Here is an 18,391-nt window from a genome sequence, read left to right on the forward strand (position 1 = left end):
GACACCCATTTGTGAGTATTTGCTGGAGAGAGATTAGGTCACTCAGGAGTTCTATCTTCAGCACACATTTGACTGCTTGACTTGGAGTCTGGAATCACTGCCTTCAAAACATCACTGTAAAAGAATAGAGGACTTGCCAGTTGCCCCAACACCTCAGTCAAAAATCTGAAACCTTAAATTGTTCAATCTGGCATTCCTAGCTTCATAATGACTGAAAAGAAAAAAAACAAAACAAAACAAAAAACAAACCTTACATTTCTATTTTTTCCTTCCTAAGCATTAGAAAAAAGTTTTGGCAGAGATTTTGTGGGCTTTCAGGGCAAAGTACTGGGGTTTGAGTAGGGGGTTCTAATGGAAAAGCTGAGCAACAAATTCACACAAGGTTCTTCTTAATTATAGAAGCCAAAAGCTCTTCCAGATGTCTGTCAGCCCTGGATGCTAGATGCTGCCATCACTGGTTTTAATAAAAGCTCATATTCAGCAAACTTTATTACTGATTTACTGTACACTGCTTAAGCCAGAAAATGTTTTTTCTCTAAAAGAAAACAAAGACCTGATATTTTCATCAGTTGCACTCCAGCATGTCATTTACTGTGTTAAATACCAGCCCTGTTTCATTATTTGACTGTTTTCTGTAGCTTGCCATCATTAAAACTGGAATTTCAGAAACTCTTGTCAAGAAGTCCATAGGCAAGAAATGCACATGAATAAATCAGTAAATGGTGCGTGCAAAACAGGCAAAGCCACTAACAGCACTCAGACGTGACATGCACAGCCAGCCAGGCAGTTCTGTGAAAAGTTACCTGTTTGTACATGCAACTAATGCAGACTCTAAACTAAAATGAGAGCTGAAAAAACCAGGAAAATATGATGTGACTTTGTGAATACAAAAGTGAACAGAACAAAACCAGTAGAAAAACCATCAGGCAGAGAGTAGCTAATGAAATCTCTGAACAATGATGTAATTAAAGTGCATTAATCACTATAAAAGATCATTTCCCTTTAAACATCTGCTCCTGTTCACTTGGCAACAGCCTGGGCAGTGTCATGAATGATGGGGGTTTGGATTATGCTGAAGGGCATGTGTTATCTGAGAAACAAGGTGGAAGAGCCCCAGCTTGACAGGATCTGGGGCAGCAGTGCTTTCCCTCAGCTCAGGGATAGCGCTGAGGAAGCAAGGGGAAAAGAAATGAGATGGTGTACAGAGTGGAAAGGAAAAGCTTGTATAAAATGGAACCCCACCTTCTCAGCCATGCAGACAAAATTTAATTGGGTGCTAGTGGATTTGAATAAACGAATTCCTTAAGTCCTCTGGGAAACGAGCCCCTGCCCACCCTGCTGTTTCCCAGAGAGCATTAGGAGCCATAGCTCGTACCTTGTTCCGCCCCACTGAGAAGCACCACAAAATTCTCCCCGAGCCCCTTCTCTGTGGCAGCCTGGCTGTGCCAGCAAGAGAGTGCTGGCTTTTCTGCTGGAAAAGCTCTGGCACAAGCTCAGTGTGCAGAAGAAGGGTTGTGACCACCCCTTACTGCCCTGCAGGCTGTGCATCAGTATCTGATGGAGCAGAACGTCCTGCAGTGCTGAGTGAAGCCTCTCATGAGCTGTGTTCTGAGCTGAGTGAGGAGTCGTGGACTATTTCAGCTCTGTCACTGGGCTGTGTCCCTTGGGCAGGATTTTTTACACCTGGGGAGTATTTTTTTGTATCTTTGCACTCATCTGCCTCCTTGTTGCATGTCCAGCTGTTGGTGGCTGGGCACTGGCTGTGGGCACAATTGGTGGCCCTGTGCTTCTGCATTTTCAGTTTGTCTGTATCTAAGGCAGGGAGGGGGAGCCTGCTGTGCTCCTCTTACAGGGACACATCTGAAGGTGGAACCCTGTGAGACCCACTAGCAACAAAGATGCAGCTGCAGAGCACGGCTGATTTTTATGCTGCTCTGGTTTCCTTAGCAGATCTGTAGCAGGTAGCGCTTGGGGACAAAGGGATGACACAAGGATTGCATCCAGAGCATTTCTACCACACTGGTCATTCATAAGGTCTCCTTCACGGCACATACTTGGGAAGCCTTTAGCAGCCTCTGGAATTGAGGCTGTGTTGGTGATGAGATACCCACATGGATTTCCAAGGAAGGCAGACAGATCCCACCTGGAGAGAGGAGGATTGGGGTTGTGGGCACTGGACATGGTTATGCCTCTTCATGCCTATTTTTGGTAGTTCCGTGAATTCACAGAGGGTTCATGTTTTTTTCTGTCTGGGCAGCTGTCAGGTGAGAAAGTGAAAATTAGTTTGGCTTTGGTTTTGCTTAGTTACAGATGAAATAATCTGGTTTGTGCTTGTTCTTAACAAGCTTGTCCTCCCTCACAGGCACTCGCAGGCTTTATAAAAGGGATTGAGAAGGTTCTGATAAAAAGTATGTGGTTTTCTGTTTCTCAAAGCTGGTAAAGCCATACAGGGGTATTTAAACAGAAAATCAAAACAAACCTCTTGGCTTCTCCCAGCAGCACATAGATGGGTATTGCAGAAGCCTGACGCTTTCAGCTTTATGTGCTGCTCTCTGTAACTTTGGGATGTTTTAGGTGTGCTGTGGATTGTCAGCAGCCAGGTGCTGCCTGCATAGTCCAGCTCGGGGAGGTGCCAGCCTGGGAGCAGGGATGTGCCAGCTGCCTTGGCAGGCACATCCAGTGATGAGGGAAGGGAGCCTGAGCAAGCTGCAGCCAGATCCACTCACCACCAGGTTCCCTCTCCCCCATCAGCTCTTGCTCAGGCCCTGCTCTGTCCAAGAGCACAGTTTTGCTTTCCCCTAGCAGCCCTAATTCCATCCAGTGACTTCCAGGGAACAGAACTAAGGTTGTGCTCTGTGTGGCCATGGAAAGCAAAGAATAGCAGAGAATCTTTGAGTTCTCTGTTCATCATCTGTTCTGGGCTTGAACCAAAAGCTGCAAGTTTAGTCTTGGAAAATCCAAATAGGTTTCCATTGCATTGTGTGTATTTAAAAAGAAATAAAAACAATTAGTTGAGAAATTTAGCTCCAGGTTTTCCTTGCCCAGTGGGTTCTTCAGTTCTAGACACAGGCAGTGGTTGCACAGGGAGCAAGGGGAGAACATGATGGGAGTAAAGGTTTCAAGGAAACCTGCCTTGCATAAAAGGAGTTGTGCAGGGATCAAATGTAGCAGACCTTATTGTACTCACCTCACTGTCTTCACCCAAACTTGCAAATGTAGGTGTGTAAATCTGTGCACTTAATGACATTTTGTACCCATCCAAAACATGCAACACTTCTAAGGGAAGCAAGCAGCTGCACAGGTCTGTAGTTGCAGGTGGGCACATGCATTGAAAGTGGTGGTGTGTACAGGAATAGTCCTATTGATTTTATACATGAGGTCTGAAATAAGGATTTCTTTTCCTTCTTTCTGGACTGTTTATGTAATGCAGAGGTTGTAAGCTTTCATGGTGGTGTGGGTCATGTGCACACATGAAGATGATGTTTTTCTTCAGAGATGCAAGTCCTAGATGTCGTTAATTTGAAGTTTTTGGTTGCATCAGAGAAGGTTGCTCAGGTGAAAGGGACTGTCCTCGTATCACTGCCACCTAATGGCCAGGACGTTGTAGTTGGGTGTCTGGTTTGGGTGTCCCCTGAAAAACTGATCCTGTCACCAGTCCTGACTTTATTACCGTGTAAGACTCAATAATGAGCTTACCTGCCCTCAGCTTCATTTCCAGCCCGTTACAGTCTGTTCTGCAGCCTCACTGGACACTGGTGTGTGTGTGTTCTTGCTTTGATGGCATATGAGAGATCTGGAATTTTGTTTTTGTGTGGCAAAATCCAGGAAGAAAGGGAAATCATTAATCAGATGGGTGTAATCTCCAAGGAAGCAAGTACTGCATTTTAATTCAGCATTTCCCTTTGATGAAAACTTTAGTGAATGTTATTATGTGGAATTTATATGAAGCCTGGGTTTAGGTAATCAGCTTTAATATTTATACTCTTAGGGAAAAAAAAATTGAATCATTAGCAAGCATGCATAATTAATGAATAAATTGTATTTTTCCTTTGTTTTCCTTCAGGTATAAGGAAATGCTAGATCTAGTGATATCACCCAGTCTGACTGTAAATAGAGAGTGCCCTGACAGACTGAAGCTTAACCTTTCTCACATTTATGCCACAGCTCCAGATGACATAGAAGGTAGGCTGCTCTTCTTCTTGCTGTTTGCTGCTTTAACATAAAATATATGAATATATGTTACCAAAGGGAGCTGGCCACTGCAAGGCCTCTGCTTCTGGAAATTAGTTCTACAGTACAGTGAGCAACTGAGATTTCTGAGTTTGGTTTTTTGGTGTTTTTTTGTTTTTGTTTTTTTTTTTGTATATTTGCCAGTTGTGGTTGAATCCTTTAGTTCGACAATGGAGCTAAATGATTGAATGCAAGTGGAATAGAAATATTTCATATGTAAATATATATCTGTGTATAGTTGATGCCTGCATTTAAACACATGCATGTGTAGATTTTTGTTCCGCTGGAAGAATTGCAGGTGTAAACTGTATTTTTTGTAGACCTGGTAGTTTTTGCTGGAGCGCCAGTGGTGATGTGAATGCGAGCCCTGGGCTTTGGTGGCTGTGCTGCTGCTAAGGTGGGGGCTGTGGGAGCTCCCAGGCCCAGAAATGTATTGAGCAGCCTGAAAACCTCCTGCCAAAGCAGCTCTGTGCCCCAGTTTGCATCACTCTGAGCCCACTGCTGCCATCCCCAAATGGTTAGCCCTGCTGGCCTCTGCTCTGCAGTTTCACATTTGGCAGGTACCAGGGACAAATTCTTTCAGTGGTTGAGGCTCTGATGGAAATTTATCTGCTCTCCTCCTTCTCCCCCCTGCCCCATCGTACTGTTCAAGTGAAGGAAACAGAAGAATGTTAAATCTGCTAAAAAAATTATTGGCAAGTGATGCAGCTGAACTAGTTCTTGCTAGTACAATCCCAGCTATTGTTTGCTGCGGTCAGGATCTGTCAGCCTTCCTGTTAGAGGGGAGGTAGGAAAAGGCACTGGCTATTATGTTTGAGTAGTATGTTTAACCCTTCATTTATAGGCTCTTAGAAGGCCAGGAGATGTTTTGTTTGCATGTTTGCTCAGGCATTAGGAATTGCGTGGTTAAAGCACGCCCATCGAGGCTGCCTATTTACAAGAGCAGCAGAAGGGATAACAGCCTAAAGGAAACATCCTTTTAAATGTCCCTGTTTGCAGAAAAGATTAGAGCTAGAAATGATTTTTAGGCACATCATTTTGTAAAAGCCTTGGTGCAGGAACTGTTTTTGTTACGTGGAATAAATACGAGCCAGCACAGGAGCTACTGTTGGACACCCCTTTGCCAGTGACAGCTCACGTTGATTTGTTTCTTATAGAAATATTATGGTGTTTTTTCTACAGAATGATCCTCTGTGCTACCAAGATTGTGCTCTTTCCCTTGAAAATACCTGTGGTTAATTTGAAGAACAGGAAAATACTTATGTGTTTGACAGCTCTCAGACTGACAGAGCTCTTCATGTAATAAATGCACACAAATTTATGCTCTTACACATAAAGTATTAAATTTAGCAAGTCTAGTCATAGTACTTACTCATTTAGATGTCCATGTAGCTGTCTGACCTGTTGTTTTCATGGGTGCTTGTCATGAAATGTGCAGTTATATCAATATAATTTTCAATATAATTGAAATATTATATATCTAATGTATAATTTGCACATTTTGCCAATAGGATCAACTTTGCCTTTTCTTGTTAGTGACAGCAGCATATTGCATATTCACACACAGTGAATTCCTACTTGACGTTCTTGGCAAACTTATTACTCTGTACCAAAATAAAAATTTGATGCTGTGGTGTTTTTCAAAGAGAAAAGAAATGAGGCTTGTGCTCAAACTGTTCTGTTGGTTTTTTTGATGTAAAAGCCATTAAGAATTAAAGAAATGAATTGTAAAATGTCTGTTTCTTCAGTGCAGTTCTGTTTGGTAATGAGGGACAGACAGAAATGGTGTAGTTCTTGTTTTCACAGTCTGAAAATCTAATTTTCTAAACTGTTGTCTTTCAGGTAAGTCAAAGCAAATTTTTCATAGTGAGTTTGAAGATGACTCAGGTAAGCCCAGTTTTGGTTTTAAATGCAGTCTTTTTTCTGTGGATGTGTAAGTGAATAGATATGTGTGCATAACATTATCCTTTGCCAATAATATGTGCCACTGTCCTTTGTCAGTATTTTAAACTAAACATCTCTACCTGTTTCTTGGGTAATAGATTACATTTTATAATACATTTTATAGGTTCAGAAACCAAGGTAGGGTTGCATGTGGGTTTTACTTTTCCAAGGTGTGGGAGTGTTGCAGGGGTTTGAAGAAAGAGTCTTTCTGGTTTTGTTTCTGTCAGTGATTAGGATGATCCCTGTTAGTGATTAGGCATGTAGAGGTTTCATCATTAATTACATAAATTAGCATTCTAAAGAAAGAATTATACCTAGTAATTAGTATTTTTAGTAAGGACTCATGATGATGCAATTTTTATTGAAATTTAGTCTAAAAAGTTACCAGATGAAATGGCAGTGTTTTTTAAAAGTGTGGTGTAATCTCCATGTTATAGCATAAAATGATCAAGCCACGTAAAATGTTGTGAAAAGGGGTTGTGTGTGAAAGAACAATTTCAAGAGAGATCTAAATCAGGGAGAACAAACATTTGATATGTGAGCATGTTGGATCTTTTTGGTCATTCTGTCCATGTTTACGGCACGAATTACCCAAACCCATAGAGCTGTTTGCATGCATTTAGACTTTATATGTACTTGCTTATTTCATTGAATGAAAAATGGTTTAAATGTTTAATTTGCCAGCTGACCAATGTCTGAACAAAGGAAATTGTGCTGTTTTGGTCACTGGAGGTGGGTGCAGAAGCCGTGTGCAGTGAGTCTGGTGTGTGCATTGATGCAGCCAGGAGACAGAGGCTGAATCAGTTGTGACTTGTCATTATTGATGATTGTGAGAATGTTTTGGCATTTGTAGTGCTGAATTAATGATAGCTCCAGCCAGGAACCAAGGAGAAAGTTTGGATGGCACTGTGGAGGCAATCTGCAAAATGTGCATGGTGGTATTTTGGTATAACATTTTCAGTACAACTTGCAGGCAACTTGCAGGTTTTAATTTAGCTTTTTTTGTTTGGTTGGTTTTGTTTTTTTAGTTTTTAATTTGGCAAATGTAAATTTATCTCTAAATAAAGCTGGTGGCACATTTTTCTTTGGTAGTGTTACAGAACACAATTGCTTGGTCCATTAGAAGGCATCTTGCACATATAGCTTGCACGATAGGTTTTCTACTGATGTAATTTTTTGATTGCTGGTAGTTCAATAAGGTATGCTATAGTTAACTTAAAAAATTCAAATTACGGAGATTTATGATGTTGTATTTTTAATATTTACAATTATTTGATATATTTTAATGGACATTAAAGAAAGTGAGTCATGGTCTAGGAGAGTACCAAAAAAAGCAAAAGATCAAAATGTGCAGTGAGCTTAAATCACTTCAGCAATCATAGTATTGGCTTTTATAGCCTTTAGCATATGAGTCATTGCTTCAAAGCCCAGCTTCATGACTGGTTATCAGTCCCATGAGAAGAAGAAACTGGTAGTTCAATCAACTGGTATCACCCTCAATTAAAAACTAAATCTATATTTGTTGTTAAGCAGAGAATATCTTTCTTACCTATCTCAGCTTGGGAATATTAACTAAAAAATAAAAAGTCTTTTGATTCCTGTATATTTTTCTCAAACCAGCAGTGGTAAAAACAATTGTATCAGCTTGGCCACAGAACAGAACACAATGAAAATCTAAGACCCTTTAATTTTGTTTTCCAGGCAGCAGCAAAGCAGCACCGCAGTGTCCTCTCCATCTGTACACCACAAAGTGAGTGCTCGTGCCAAGTGCTGTAATTTAAAATCCCTGTTTTGCTGAACAGCCATTTTGTGCAGACTTCTGTCACCTTAAAAAACATCTGCCCTAAGCCCATCCACCTGTTCCCCCACACGTCTCTGGCACAGGGAAGTAGCTGGTTCTTAATCTTCTTGGATATGGAGTGAAATAAGGTTAGAGGTACTGTGAACTGTGTTTTTGTACCTCTGGGTATCCAAACCTTATCAGTTTAACATTGTTGTGTTTATGAGTAACCACAGAGGGGATGTGTCGAAATGTCTGAGGTTTCCCTCTCACTCACTTGTTTAGCAAACTCAAAAGGAAACATGAAAAATCAGTGTTGATTTTTTTTTATTTTATTTTTTTAACTTGCATGTATTTTGCACTGTCTTAAAGTCACCATGCATTTAGCTGGCTTAATCTGATAGTTCATAAAACACACTTCTGCTTCGGTCCACTCAATTCCAAGTTCCCAAAATGTTCAGCATCCTGTGTTGAGCGTTATTTTAGCAAGATGTCTAGAACTGTTCTGCTCTGGAAGATCACATGCAGTAACTATTGCCTTAAACCCTTCTGTTTCCTTGTTCTGAATAGACATTATCCCCATATAGTGGCAGTCCCGTCCTTCCCCACGATGGCAGCCTATGGACAGGCTCAGTACAGCACGGGAATCCAGCAGGCTGCTGCCTACACTGCCTATCCCCCCCCGGGGCAGCCCTACGGAATCCCCTCCTACAGTGAGTACCCAGAGTCCTGGTGCCTGTGAGGGCATCGTCCTCCTGCTGCTGGCAAAATAGGTTTGGAGTCTTTAAGTTTTACACTGAGGTGTCATTTGTGTCTCAGCAACGTTGTCTTCTTAGGCTTAGAGGAAAGTCTGACTTTAATTTGGGTTTCCTTTGAACTACATCAGCTTTAAACCTAGCAGCTCGTCATACCATGGGTTATGTTTTTGCAGACTAGGAAAGTTTGGAGCCAGTCAGTAGTAGACTATGAGAAATTCAGCTTCAGTAGGATGTGCCACTTAGGAGTAACAGCTCGTGAGTGTTCCCATGATTCACTGTCAAGACAAAGTACGGTAAATATGATATTTATGAAAACTACACTTTGCCACCCTTGATTCTTCCTGAGGTTTCAATAACACAAGCTACTTTGAGAAAAGATTTGTGTATATTGTTACAGAAGAACCAAAATGCAGAGCAGAATTAGGCACGGGTGAGACGTTACAGAGTACCTTGGTTTTGGAAGGCAGTTTGTGTTTAAATGGGCACTTACTGGCTATATGTGCAGTCAGCATTTCTAACCCCAGTCAGCTTTGTTCCCTGCTTTTCTGCACAGCCTGGCCAACAGCTGTGGGGAGACAGTGCTGGGCAGGAGCAGCTGGGGGATTCGCACAGGGAGCTAATTAAACCAGCACTCCTGACACAGGAATGCCTGCTAAACCCAGCCTTAAGAGTCCTCAAGCCCTGCATGGGATACCAAGCTCTTGAGGAAGCTGAAATTTCTTTCCACTCCTAAAGACCAAAGAGATGTTGCTCTTGTTTAGGTGCAGCTCCTCCTTCTGGCTGCTCCCATGAGGGCTGAGTCTTGCACCATTAAAATGGTTTCATAGTTTTGTTTCCACTCCTGTTTCCTCTTGTGCTCCTTAACACCTTTGTTTACTTGGCAAGTACATTATCTCTTCCCAACAAGAGGTTTTTATTCAGACAAAGCTTTTACTGAAGGGAAGTTTAGTGCAGCGCTCTGGAAGGCTGGGGAGGTGGCCTTGGCAGAGCCAAAGCTCTACCAGGATGATGAGAGGAACGTTTTGAGACCCTTTCCTGGAGCTGTTTGTGTGTTTGCATCAGCTGGCTGACTTCCAAGGAAAACTCTGAACAGTTGTCCTGTTAGAGCAGGTGAAAGCAGAGCCATTTGCTGCTGCCTAGAGGCTTTAGGGCATGCATGTGTCAGGCCCATATGCTGCTTATAAATCCTGTGGGTGACCTCTTAGCATCCTTGAGCACTGATTTCCCTCCCCCAGCCCGTACACCCTCTCTAAGATACTCAGTACAGCATATGAAAAACTCCACCTGGCTGACAACCAAGAACAATGAAGCAGTATTGTTTTTAGGCACAAAAAATAAAACTCGGCCAGCTCCTAGACAAAACAGAACATTATGTGGAAATTAATTTGGTGCTAAGGTATTTTGCTGTCTGACAACAATTTTTAGGCTTCCAAAGAGGCCCATTTGCTGAAGATTAATTGTAACTGGGGTGGGCAGGTTGACTGCTGGCCTGTGGAGTGCTGATGGAATAGAAAAGCACGGGATGTTGGGAAGAGGGGCTTCTCTGCACCCTCTTCTCTTCCCCAGCAGTGATGAAGTCCCACATTTGCACCAGAATTTGTCCCTTCACTGTCCAAATCAACTTCCTACCCTTCACAGTCATCTTGTTATGAGCTTGTGCTCAAACTGCATCACAGTTCTTCTCACCTAAAGCTATAGTAAGTGATTTTTATTAGAGAAAACATTATCTGGGAGAGCTTACTCCAAACCTGAGCAAGCTCAGACTTGCTGCTTCTAGTTCAGCTAGAAATGAGCCTGTTTGGAGTAAGGCACCTGAGTTCAACTTGTCTGCAAGTGCTAAAAGATGACAACAGCATGGAAAGTGTGTAAATCCAATGTCCAAACATCAGCAGGGTCTTTTTTTTAATCCCAGCACCCAGGGAGTGTCCATTGGCCATCTTTTGTTGTGCAGATAGGATGCAAAGGAGGGAAGGATCACGCCCAAAGGGTTCATAATATGTTGCACCTTTGAGCTGTTTATTTTAATAATACAGCTGTACAATCTCAGCAGCATCTCAGAATAAAATATCAACTCCTTTCATTACCAGCAAGGGTTTCATCTTGCAATGTTTAATTCAGCTATTGCCGTTCCCTCTGTAAATTGTCAGTTTAATTGCCTGGTTTTAGAAATGAAAAGATTTTTGTGGCTTCAGGGCTTACCTATTGTTCCTGAACTCTATGTTATATCCAACTGAGTAGATGATAACCCTCCTGTAGGACTTGCCAATAAATGTTTTGATACCAAAGCTGAAAATGCAATGCAAGTAAAAAATAACTCTTTTGAGAACAGAAATCTTGAGGTTATTTTGCTGAAGGTCCTGTTCCATTGTTAATCATTGCTTGCATCTGATAATTCTTCAGGAAGTTTCTGTGTCAGTTTCTTCAATTCTATAACAAGAGTTTCTTCAATTCTATAACAAAACAATATGTTCAGAAATTGCTTTTGAGAACAGTATTATTCATGGTTGTTTACCCATCGTAGCAAAAGTGCTTTTGGTTGTGGATACGGGATGTAGCTGACTTAAATAAATTAATAAATCACAAAGAAATTTGTGATGAATTTGTTTAGCTGTCAGGAGACCTGTTTGGGTAATGCAAATAATTAAACACACACACACATATCTATCTATCTATCAATCTATCTATCTATCTATTTATCTATCTATCTATCCATGTGTGTGTTTGTTTTATATATATATATATATATATATATATATATATATATATATCCCATATACATATCAGATAGATAGATATATCTCTAATATGTATATATGTGTGTGAAAGTGTAAAAAAAGAGAGCTTATTAGGTTAAAATCCAGCTGAAAAATCATTAATGTGCCTCATAGTACATGCTGCAGACACCTGTGTTGGATGTGGCACCAAAAAAAAAGAAAATAAAAAATTAAAAGGAAGCCTGTGGGTTTGGGGTTTTGGATCACCTGCTTTTTGTCCATCTTTACATGCCAAGCACTCATGTTTTGCTCTTGGCTCCCCAAGGCATTAAGACAGAGGACAGCCTGAGCCACTCTCCAGGGCAGAGTGGCTTTCTCAGCTACGGCTCCGGCTTCAGCGCGCCCGCGGCGGGGCAGGCGCCCTACACCTACCAGATGCACGGTGAGTGATCAGGGCTGGCAGCGTCACCTGGGGCACTCACAGCGTCACCTGGGGCACTCACAGCCCCACAGCCCCGTGCTGGACCCATTCTCCTCCTGCAAGTGCTGTGGAAAGCTTCTGGTGCAGGCAGTCAGCACAGGGAAGGAGGTGAAGTCTCTGCTTGATCTGTTTTGCTCATCAAGGCATTGGTTTCTGGCTGAGGGACTGGATTTAACAGGGTTATGTCCTAGCAGAATTTCACCTATGATCAATATGAGCTTTGTCTTTCTGCAGAAACTGTGTTTTCTTTCTCTTAATTAGTTCTGTGACTGCATACCTGGGATTGTTGTGTTGGTGTGAGTTCCTGCATTCTGATGGAAGCAAAACAAAGGTGGTTTTACACTTCATGCAAACAGTCCTGTCAGTATTATGCTTCTTTCTGCCTTATGCTGACCTGAACAAACTGCTCTGTGCCTAAACTGCTGCATATTCTCCCTAATAGTATTTATTTAACAGCCTGATACTTTGATACTAAGAAAAATGAGAGTGGCTCTTCTTGAGGAGAGACGAGTGCATGAGGATAAAGCTCTGCACTTGCTTTGTCCATCCCTCTGAGATTTTCCCAGGGTTGGGAAACCAAAGAGGAATTGCATGGCATTCCCAAACTCTTGTAGAAGCTGTTGAAGAGGAGAGAGATCACTTTGCTTTTTGATATTGTTGAGGGGTTTATGCAAAAGACCCTTTTGTGACATTATGCTTAGCTGTTCCCATTGCAAAACTTTTAGTTCTTCTCAGTCCTGAAAGGTGAGCATACACATCCACTTTTATTTGAAGTATGAGACCAACTAAAATCCTAAACAGTTATGAAAAGACAGAAAACAAGGTAAAATTCATTTTATTCCAGATATTATCTAAGAAAGCTGAAGACTAAGAGTTGACCCTTGGCTGAGACTTCACCTGCTAGTTTTGTTAGAGCACATTATCTCTATCACTGAGGTGGTTTTGGGGGCTTGAATACCTCATAGCACATGCTGAAGACACCTGTGTTCCTGTGTTGGATGTGACACCAAAAAAAAAACAAAAAAAGAGAAAAGGAAGAAGGTAAAGGAGGCCTGTGGGTTTGGGGTTTTTGGTCATCTGGACTTCTACCTACTTCTGCTCCTACTTCCATATGTGTTCTTTTGAGAAGACAGACTCTTGACTTTATTTGGACTGAGGTTTTTAAGGTGTCCCCATTTTCAAGAGGTTTAGACAAGCAAATTTTGTGCATCAACACTTGAAAATGTTACACTTGCAAGCAGCAGTGACACAGCCATGAGTTGTACCGAGACAGGCTGAGGAGAGCTCTGTGTGTGAGCATGAACATGCCCTAGGGCCGTGCTGTGCTATTAGGAAAAATCACTTCTCTTCACATATTTATTCCAGGAAGATCATTTCAGCCAGATCAGTAAGCCTTTAACAGAAAAGAAAACAGTTTCTGCAAGTGGCAGGTGCTTTGTCCAAGGCACAGGGAGCAGGAGTAAATGTGTCTTCCTGTAAACAAATATTTCCACTCTTCCTCTCCTGGCTTGTGAGAGGAGCAGTCTGAAGCTCCCTGACTGGATGGTTTATTTACCTTGCTGAGTGCTAGTGAAAGGTTTGAGAGAGGAGCCAGGAGCTTTCCTGTGCTGAGTGCTACTGAGGAATGTGGGCTCAGGGCTTTCCCACGCCACAGCACTTGGGGGTGGGGAGGTGATCACTGCCTGTGCCACCCAGCTCCAGGGCCACTGGGGCTTTGCTGGGGATGGGCTAAACCAGCTGAAAAGGGCAAACTTTTATCTATAAGTTTTTATTAAAAGTTTCAGGAGGGCTTTAAGAGTCAAGTTTCTAACTCCCAGTTCAAGGGCAAAATGTTTTTTGCATCATGTGGGAAGAGAGATCGTGAAGAGGGTGATGGTCAGGGGCTCAGCAGGAAAAGGTACCTCCAACTGCTGCTCAGTTTTCTATTAGCAAGAGCAAGGAAAAAAATTATTTTTTAAGCTATTCTCTGCAGGTACTGTAAAGAGTTCATAGCTCAGGTACAGAACTGAAATAAGTTTGTATTGTTTGCTTCCACTGAGGACCAGCTCCCAGAGCAACATAATGAGCTCGTTCATCTGTGGGTGAGGGTGGGTGGTCAGCTTGCTCAGCCCTCGTGATTCCTCCTCACTGTCCCCTCAGATATGAGTTACAGCAGCAAATAAGTGCCCACTGTAGGTGTTACACCACTCACCAAGGAATAGACAACCTCTTGGGTGACAAATTTTTGTCTCAAGGCTCTAGGATAAATGCTGTCCTTCAGTAAGAGCAGCATGGTTGGTGCTGGTTTGTTCCCTCTGGTGTTTGTTTGGCAGCAGCCCTGGCAGGCTGGGGTGCCTGTGAGCAGTAAATAGTACCTCTGAAGGCAGATTCTGCTCTCTGTTCAGGTGTGTTTGTTTGCAGTACAAACACAGGTGATGCAGGTGTAAAGGAGCAGCATTCAGCTTTTCATCCTGAACTCCAGCTGTCAGTTGGATCCAGGTCCTTGAGCAAGAACAGGATCCACTAAAGATCAAGAATGAAGACATAACATCCTTTTGGTCAGTAAGTGGTAAAGAGCTATTTTACAGCCAGCCAGAAGGGGAAATCTATTTTCATGCTTCCCTAGCATGAAACTAAATTGATTGTGGAAGAGTTTGTTAGCCAGATAGCTAATGCAATGTGTCACACTTATACACAAATATAGAAGACGAGATTAGCAAGTTCCATAGCTCATAAAAATGACACAAAACCATATTGCACAGGTTGTGGATTGAAATAAAGATTTTAATTGCCAAGTAACAGTGGATGTATCAGGCTTCAACTAACATTCAGACTGAAATCTGGTATTCATGTATTTGCTCTGAAGGAGTGACTTTTTTCCTCTCTTCTTTTTCTTTTTAACCTGTGCTGTGTAGAGGGTTGTTCCATGTCTTTATTGCATTTAGAAAATTACTTGTTTCGTAATGAAGAGATCTGAAATATGCATGTGGCAAGTCTGGGGATGGCACTCACTTTTAGAGTCATGAATCTGGAGAGGAGGTAACAGCTTGCATTAGGCTTTTGCCTTTAAAGTGGTACATTTGTCAAGCTGGGAAAGAAAGGTTTCTTCAAGGTTCATTTCATTTCTTAATCAGTCCTCATGTAAGTGTTCAATTATAGCTCCAAATCACCAAACACTCTGGGCTTGATGTTAGAAATGTATTTTTGCTTTTTTTACACATTTTTCTAAGTTTACATTTTCTGACAATTTAGCCATTCAGTCATTTGCTCAGACTTCTGGTAAAATTATTATTCAATGATAGAAATTGAACAGGAGACACAAAGATTATCTTCCAGTTTTGCCCCCAAAAACTTACTGTCTTAACTGGCAACTGAGGAAACTGCTTGTTGCTGAGGGTGGGGGAGAAATCTTCGGAATATAAGAAACTTAGCATTTAGTGAGCTATGTAAAATACAAAGAGAAAATTGTGCCAGCACATTAGCTAGCCCAGAAACCCATCAGCTCTGCAGAGAGTGCAATAACAGCCAGCTTATAGAGCTTTTCCTGTGGTTGCAAGAGCATGTGCTACCCCTTGATTGCACATTAGGCCATCTCTTCTCAGCTTGTCATTAATTCCTAGACAATGCCTTGCTCTTCAGTTATAATTGCTGAAATGACAGCTGGCATGAAACTATGGAGTTGCACAACAGTTTAAACTGTGGCCAAAGACCACTGTGGATGCTGTTGTTGGGCAGGAAAAGACTTGACTGCTTTTTTGGGGTTTTTTAATATCTAAATCTATCTACCCACAAAATACTTTTTACATTACAAAGGAAAAATCAGTTATGTAACTGGGATAACTTTCCTTTGCCAAGGAATTGCAGAACAGTGTTGAGCTTGGGACAGACATAAATTTGGGACCAAAGACCTATGCAGTGAAATTCTTTGCTACTGCTGAACATTTGTTTTCTTTGCAGAGCCCTTCTGATGAGCTGTGAAGTAGTGAATGAATAGAAATTAGCATTTCTTTTGTGCAACACTGATTTAAAATGGATTAATTATATATATGTTGCTTATGTTTGTGGAATGAATGGGTTATGAATTGTTCTCCTGGCCTGAGAACAAGTAAAATCTGAATAATTAATCAATTAAAATGTTTTCTTATGCTGAAAACATTTTGACCCTTGTTGATATCTGGATAATGTAGACAAATTTTTTTCCAAGAGATGCCAGAATTTCTTGCAATTATGTGCCAATTTGTGACTTAAAAATTCAATATGAGGTCTTAAATACCAATTTGGTATGAACAGTTACCTCTGCCTTCATGAATTTTGCCAAGGAAGTCCATGTTTGGTTTTAAACTTGATTCTTGAAGTACTTGGTGATGAAAATAGTGATGAAATTTCAGTCTACACCTGAGAAATGTGGATCACACTTTGGCATACAGATTGTGAATCCATGTGAAGTCCCAAAAATAAAGGAAAGTGAGAGCATGTTCTCAGCAGACTGTCACTCAGATGCCTTAGATTGATAAAATTAAAACCTCAGTAGAAAAGGAGCAGCCTCTTTCAAAAGCTTCTGCTTGACAGCTGGTTTGCATTAATTGCAGTCTCAAAGCGTGGCAGTAAAGCTGTGCTGCACTCCGTGGTGGGTTCAGCAGGGAGAGGCCTCTCTTCAGGAGGGGGTCAGACCTCACTTTTAGCAGTGTAAATACAAGGTTCCTCAGAATAACAGCACAGTCTCCCTTTCAAAGATTTTTAAACACCAGGGGCTGACTGTGCTCCATTTACTTTGTTTTAAAAGGAGCTGACTTCTAGGAGAGGGGAAGTCCGTGGGAGAGGCAAAGGTGTTGACAGTGATCACTGTGGGCTGCAAGGATCTGTGCTACTGCTGCCCAGGGGGAAAGCTCTTCCCTGCTCTACCTCTTGCCATTTAATGGAAATTAAATATTAACTGGTGCAGTCAAAACAGGAATCTTCTCTGAGGCAGAGCTTTTATTTTGGAGGTGTCTTGTGTCTCCTTCAGAGTTTGGTGTGACTTTGTCAGCAGGCTTGCAGAGGTGGCACTGGGGAGATGGGAGCAGCTGTGGCAGAGAGAAGCAGTAAGATAGGGGCAGTAATAAAGGGAAGATAAGGAAAATGCAGAGAAAAGTTTGTGTTGAGAAAGAGGGGATCTACAGAGAAGAAAGAAGTGACATTTCCCTAACATGCCGCTTAACTGCCTTGGGAGCATTGGTGGAAATCAGAAATCTCAAAATGTGGATTAATGAGCAAAATCAGCACAGAAAACTGTCACAGAGATGTTTGGATGTCACAGAGACTTCTCCTTGTGGATTTTATTTTCATTGCTTCTGTAGGATATAAAAAAATCCAGAATCATAGGATGGTAACAGCTTGGGAAATCATGAACTTGGCCTTGATTATTCAGCTTACAGTGCACTTGGCAAAGAATATGCTAAAATGTTATGGGAGCTTCACTGAATAATTGATTCCGTTTACCTAATGATTTTGAAAATGTCTAGAAGGCAATAGAAGAACTAGTGTAAAATTACACATAAAAATCTGTATCAAGGAACATCATACCTGCATAGTCAAGCATTTGAAAGTTAGGAAACATCAGATTCATGATGCTGAGCAGTGCTGGTACTGCTTTTGTTGTATCTCATCTCCAAGCACTGTGTGAGGTAATGCTGGGGTGGAAAACACAGAATTCAGTCACTGGATGAGACTGGGATGATGTTTGTGGACAAGTTCAGCCTGACCCTGCTCGAGTCAGCACAGGCTGTGCAGCTCAGGAGTTTTTGAACTGCTCTGCTGCCAGTGGTTAACACTCTTGCTGGGCCTTTTTATGTGCAGTTTGGATGCCCCTTCTGTTTATATTGGCAGGGTTTAAACACTGACATTTCTGCACTGCAGCACTGTGACCTCTGGAACTGGGAGAATACCTGCACTTTCTGAAGAGGAGCCCACTGAATTATCACAGATAAAAAGAGGAGGATGAAAATTTGACTTAGAAAGTCTGTAACTGGCAGTTTTATTGATGCTGACAAGTGATTACCAGGACAAGGATCACTCTACTGTTGTCAAGTGTCTGACATTTTTCTCTGTTGTGGCTCTTCTCCTGGAGCCCCTGCAGCACTGAGGCTGGAAAAGCCTCAAGACCAGTGCCTGGATCTAGAGTACTCAGTTGGGACTTACAGGGATCCTAAGTAATGAGTCAAAGAGTGGAGGTGTGCTAACCAGCTCCCTCTTTTTCACTGTTGTTTGGGGATTACTTTGCTCAAGAGGAAGAGAATTGCTAAATAACAGCTGTGCTGACAGGGCAAGTTTTTATCCCCAATGGCATGACAGTAGATGTGACGAGGCTACTTAGATTTGAATGGTGACCTGGGAACTGGAGGTTCATGGCCACTAACTAGCATAGGAGGTGGCAAATCCAGATTTCCTTTATCATGTCTTGTTATCCGTCAGTGAAGGATTGTGTCCAGGATGAAACTGCAGCTGGGGGAATCTTTATTCTTTGGTG

The 18,391-nt window shown here is 41.8% G+C and overlaps 1 protein-coding gene across 9 annotated transcripts in view; it reads left to right on the forward strand.

The window, feature by feature from the left end:
• Positions 1-18,391, forward strand: part of EYA2 (EYA transcriptional coactivator and phosphatase 2) — an 89,452-nt gene that overhangs the window by 34,881 nt on the left and 36,180 nt on the right. For 7 of the 9 annotated variants that reach the window (XM_038158490.1, XM_038158488.1, XM_038158489.1 and 4 more), the window contains exons 2-5: positions 4,064-4,182; positions 7,876-7,924; positions 8,525-8,667; positions 11,752-11,868. In XM_038158490.1, the coding sequence (XP_038014418.1) occupies positions 4,074-4,182; positions 7,876-7,924; positions 8,525-8,667; positions 11,752-11,868 (418 nt within the window). In that variant the 5' untranslated portion in view covers positions 4,064-4,073. Of the gene's footprint in view, positions 1-4,063; positions 4,183-6,072; positions 6,118-7,875; positions 7,925-8,524; positions 8,668-11,751; positions 11,869-18,391 lie in introns of those variants that run through there. The other 2 variants (XM_038158495.1, XM_038158494.1) reach the window with 2 other exon arrangements.

This window comes from Motacilla alba, chromosome 20 (genome assembly GCF_015832195.1).
Source record: "Motacilla alba alba isolate MOTALB_02 chromosome 20, Motacilla_alba_V1.0_pri, whole genome shotgun sequence".
NCBI lineage: Eukaryota > Metazoa > Chordata > Aves > Passeriformes > Motacillidae > Motacilla > Motacilla alba.